Here is a 4,264-nt window from a genome sequence, read left to right on the forward strand (position 1 = left end):
TCCAAAGGAGAACTGGGTGTCGCTGGATGAGTCTAGGATTGAGGATGTGCCTCAACTGACAGCTGTTGAGAATGATATCTTAATTGCTCCTTTCTCTGAGAAAGAGGTATTTGAGGCAATTTCCCATATGAAGAATAATAAGGCTCCTGGACCGGATGGTTTCCCGGCCGAGTTTTACAAGAAATGTTGGCACATTATTAAAGGAGATTTATTGCCTTTGTTCAATGATCTCTTCGCTGGTCAGCTTCACCTTTTCAAGCTGAATTTTGGGACGATAACTCTTCTTCCCAAGAAGACAGAGGCAGTGCGGATTGAGCAATTTAGGCCAATCTGTTTTCTTAATGTGAGTTTCAAAAATTTTACCAAGGTCGGGACGAATAGGCTCACACAGATTGCGCATACTGTGGTGCAGCCTACTCAATCTGCTTTTATGCCGGATAGGAACATTCTTGAATGGGTGGTGGTCCTGCATAAAACGCTCCATGAAATTCACACGAAAAAACTGGATGGAGTGGTTTTTAAGGTGGATTTCGAGAAAGCGTACGATAAAGTCAACTGGCCCTTTTTACAACAAGCCTTACGTATGAAGGGTTTTGACGAAGCTTGGAGGCGCCAAGTTGAATCTTTCACGCAAAAAGGGAGTGTTGGAATTAAAGTGAATGACGATATAGGGCATTATTTCCAGACACACAAGGGCCTGAGGCAAGGTGATCCAATGTCTCCTATCCTTTTCAACATTGTTGTTGATATGTTGGCAATCTTGATAGGAAGGGCAAAGGAGGCAGGACAAGTAGGTGGCTTGGTGCCTCATCTTGTCGATGGTGGTGTGTCCATTCTGCAGTACGCCGATGATACTATCATTTTTATGGAGCACGACTTGGTAAAGGCGAGAAATATGAAGCTGGTATTGTGCCTATTTGAGCAATTGTCCGGTCTAAAGATCAACTTCAATAAAAGCGAATTGTTCTGTTTTGGTAGAGCCAAAGAGGAACAAGATGCTTACAAGCAACTGTTTGGTTGCGATCTGGGGACTCTTCCGTTTACTTACCTTGGTATTCCCATTCACCATCGTAAGTTAACTAACCTCGAATGGAAGTGTATCGAAGATCGGTTTGAGAAGAAACTGAGCTGCTGGAAGGGCAAACTTATGTCGTATGGAGGCCGGTTGATTCTTATTAATTCGGTGCTCATGAGTTTGCCTATGTTTCTCTTATCCTTTTTTGAGGTTCCAGTTGGAGTTAGGAAAAGGCTGGACTTCTATCGGTCTCGTTTCTTCTGGCAGAGCGATGAAACTAAGAGAAAGTACCGCCTAGCCAAATGGGATGTCATCTGCCGACCAAAAGACCAAGGGGGTCTTGGGGTTGAGAACCTTGAAGTTAAGAACAGATGCCTTCTAAGTAAGTGGCTTTATAAGTTATCTGCCGAGACTGAGGCAACTTGGGCGCAGATTCTTCGTAACAAGTATCTGCACTCTAAAACCTTGTCGCAAGTGACGGTACGACCCACTGATTCGCCCTTCTGGAAGGGGTTAATGAGGGTCAAAGCTACTTTCTTTAACAGAACAAAGTTTGTTGCCGGTGATGGCAATAACACTCGTTTTTGGGAAGATACCTGGCTAGGTGATGCACCACTGGCACTCCAGTACCCGACGCTTTATCGCATTGTGCAGCGACGTGATGCTCTGGTTGCAACGAGTCTGCAATCTGTTCCTCTTAACATCCGATTTAGGAGGGTGCTTGTGGGTGACCGGTGGGAGGCTTGGATTCATCTAGTGAGTAGACTCATGGAGGTTCAGCTTACTCATCAGCCTGATCAGTTGTGTTGGAAGCTTACTAAATCTGGTGAATTCACAGTCAAGTCGATGTACACTGATGTCATCAATTCTAGTGTAATTCCTAGTTCTAAACACGTTTGGAAAGTTAAGGTTCCTCTGAAAATCAAAGTGTTTATGTGGTTTGTGCATAAACAAGTCGTTCTAACGAAGGATAACTTGATTAAGCGCAACTGGACAGGATCTACTAGGTGTACTTTCTGTGATCGGGATGAAACTATCAAGCATCTTTTCTTTGAGTGCCCGATGGCGAGGGTGTTGTGGCGCTCGGTGCAGATTGCCTTTAACATTACTCCTCCGAATTCGGTCAGGTCGTTGTTTGGAACGTGGCTGGTTGGTATAGAGGCCGAAACAGCTAGACAAATTCGTGTAGGAGCATGTGCGTTGTTATGGGCAATTTGGAACTGCAGAAATGACTTGGCTTTTAACAGAACAACAACTATTCATTTTTTGCAGGTTCTATTCCGGGCTACTGCGCTAATCCGTACTTGGTCATTACTCACTCCGACGGAGGCCAGGGCGCGTTTGGTTACTGGATCTGTCCGGTGGAAGATGGTAGCGCGGGATATCTTCAACCGGTTTGGATGGCGGTCATGTAATAGGATAGGCGCTTAGTTTACCTATCTCTCTCTATTATGCCAGCCGGTTGTGGCTTTTGGGCCTTGTTTTTTTTTGCTTGCTCTGTGTGAGCCAGTTTCCTTTGCTGCACCACTTTACAAGACATTGTTGAACTATTTATTTATTTATAAATGTGGCCGTATGCATCTTTCTGATGCAGAGGCCGGGGAACCCCCCCTTTTCAGAAAAAAATTTATTTTGGGCTATGGTGAGTAGAATTTTACCTTATGTTTGTTGATTACATGTGTTGCACACGGGTCTATATGTATTTGCCCCCCAGTCCATCTGGGCGAAGAGTTTCGATGTTTGACGGCGCACATGAGTTGTGCAAATTTTTTGTCTTTGCTTATGCTTGCCATATTCATCCCCGAACAGTTGTGATGGGGATTGCAGTATTGTAGTTCAGTACGTACACGAGGGCTGTATGACAACTTGATTATGAATTGGTCATATCGAAATTTGACAAACATATGAGATATGTGTAGTAATTTGTGTATGCATTATATCTTGGACTGGCTGCATGGACTAGAAAATCGTCCCAACCATCCTGGACACACACAGGCAGGTGCTGCGAGCTGCCATGGCTGAGGCACCCGCTGAGAGAAGAGGGTTAGACGTGGTGATCATGGATGAGCAGGGTATGCTCTTCTAATTAGCATGATGATCTTTTCCACGTGTACTAACGTACTTTCAATTTTTTGCATAACAATCTTAAGATTTTTGTATTGAAATATATTCATAGTGATTCTTTCAGTTAAGTTGAGCTTAAATCGTTTGTCTCCTGCTCTAAGCTAATTTAGGATTTCGTATTATAACTAGAGAAGCATTTAAAATTTTGTGTATTATTTTGTACATGCATTTGCACACATGCATATTTTCAGGTCAGATTTGCCATGTGCTCTGTTTGCCACCAAAGTGAAGTGCCCCTTCTTATTTTTAGACTATGATTTGAAGTCTTGTTTAATAGTCCTGTTTGTATTTCATGGACTGTATCTATATACCATGTTAAAAGCAGATGTAACCTCATTTATTTTCACATTAATATTAAATGCCTCTTCACTATATCAAACCGATCTTTCTCTATGAGCCTGCAGTTTGTGATGTTGTAATTTTCCTTTGGGCAAATAAACTGAAGAAAAAACATTCTATGTTGAGCACCTTGCAAAGGCATATTTAGTAATGCCCTTCTTACACAGATCAGACTGGCGATTGAAGCTTGCCTCTCTGTCATGTGCTTATATCGAGGTGGACACATCTAGCTACCAAGAAGGGCGTTTGCCAAAATTTCAGTTTAGATCAATTATTATAAAAACATGACATGTTATTGTGACAACTATTGTGACTGAAAAATCAATTCAATTGAGGTACATTAAGAAATTCCTAAAATTACATGTGTTACACGTGCACGCTTATTAGTGGAGAAGAAGAAAAGAAAAATCTCAAAGTGAGCTCGCCAGATTGGGCCTGCCCATTTTACGCTCACTTCAGGCGTCTCGTTCGGACGCTTCCAGTTCCGGTTCGCCTTGCCTTCTGCGCCGCCGCGCCAGACCAACCTCGCTCCGTCGTCCAAACCAGATGCCCCCGCGCTTAACCCTCCTCCGCCGCCTCTCCACCCACGGCGACCCCAACCTCGCCACCCTCCTCGCCGTCCTCCGCTCGCCGGAGGCCTCATCCACGCCGCTCCCGCACGCCCTCTCCCGCGCCTTCCCGTCCCCGTCGGACGCGTTCCCCCTCCACACGCTCCCCGACCTCCTCCCGCGCCTCCCCTCCCCGCTCCTCTCCCTCCGGTTCCTGCTCTGGCGCCTGCCTCCCTCC

The 4,264-nt window shown here is 44.8% G+C and overlaps 1 protein-coding gene across 1 annotated transcript in view; it reads left to right on the plus strand.

Moving 5' to 3' along the window:
• The first annotated feature begins 3,952 nt into the window (after positions 1 to 3,952).
• Positions 3,953 to 4,264, plus strand: part of LOC119292774 (pentatricopeptide repeat-containing protein At5g47360-like) — a 6,273-nt gene continuing 5,961 nt past the window's right edge. Inside the window, exon 1 of the mRNA XM_037571484.1 lies at positions 3,953 to 4,236. Coding sequence (XP_037427381.1) covers positions 4,025 to 4,236 — 212 coding nt within the window. The 5' untranslated portion in view covers positions 3,953 to 4,024. The remainder of the gene's footprint in view (positions 4,237 to 4,264) is intronic.

Source organism: Triticum dicoccoides, chromosome 4B (genome assembly GCF_002162155.2).
Source record: "Triticum dicoccoides isolate Atlit2015 ecotype Zavitan chromosome 4B, WEW_v2.0, whole genome shotgun sequence".
Taxonomy (NCBI): Eukaryota; Viridiplantae; Streptophyta; class Magnoliopsida; order Poales; family Poaceae; genus Triticum; species Triticum dicoccoides.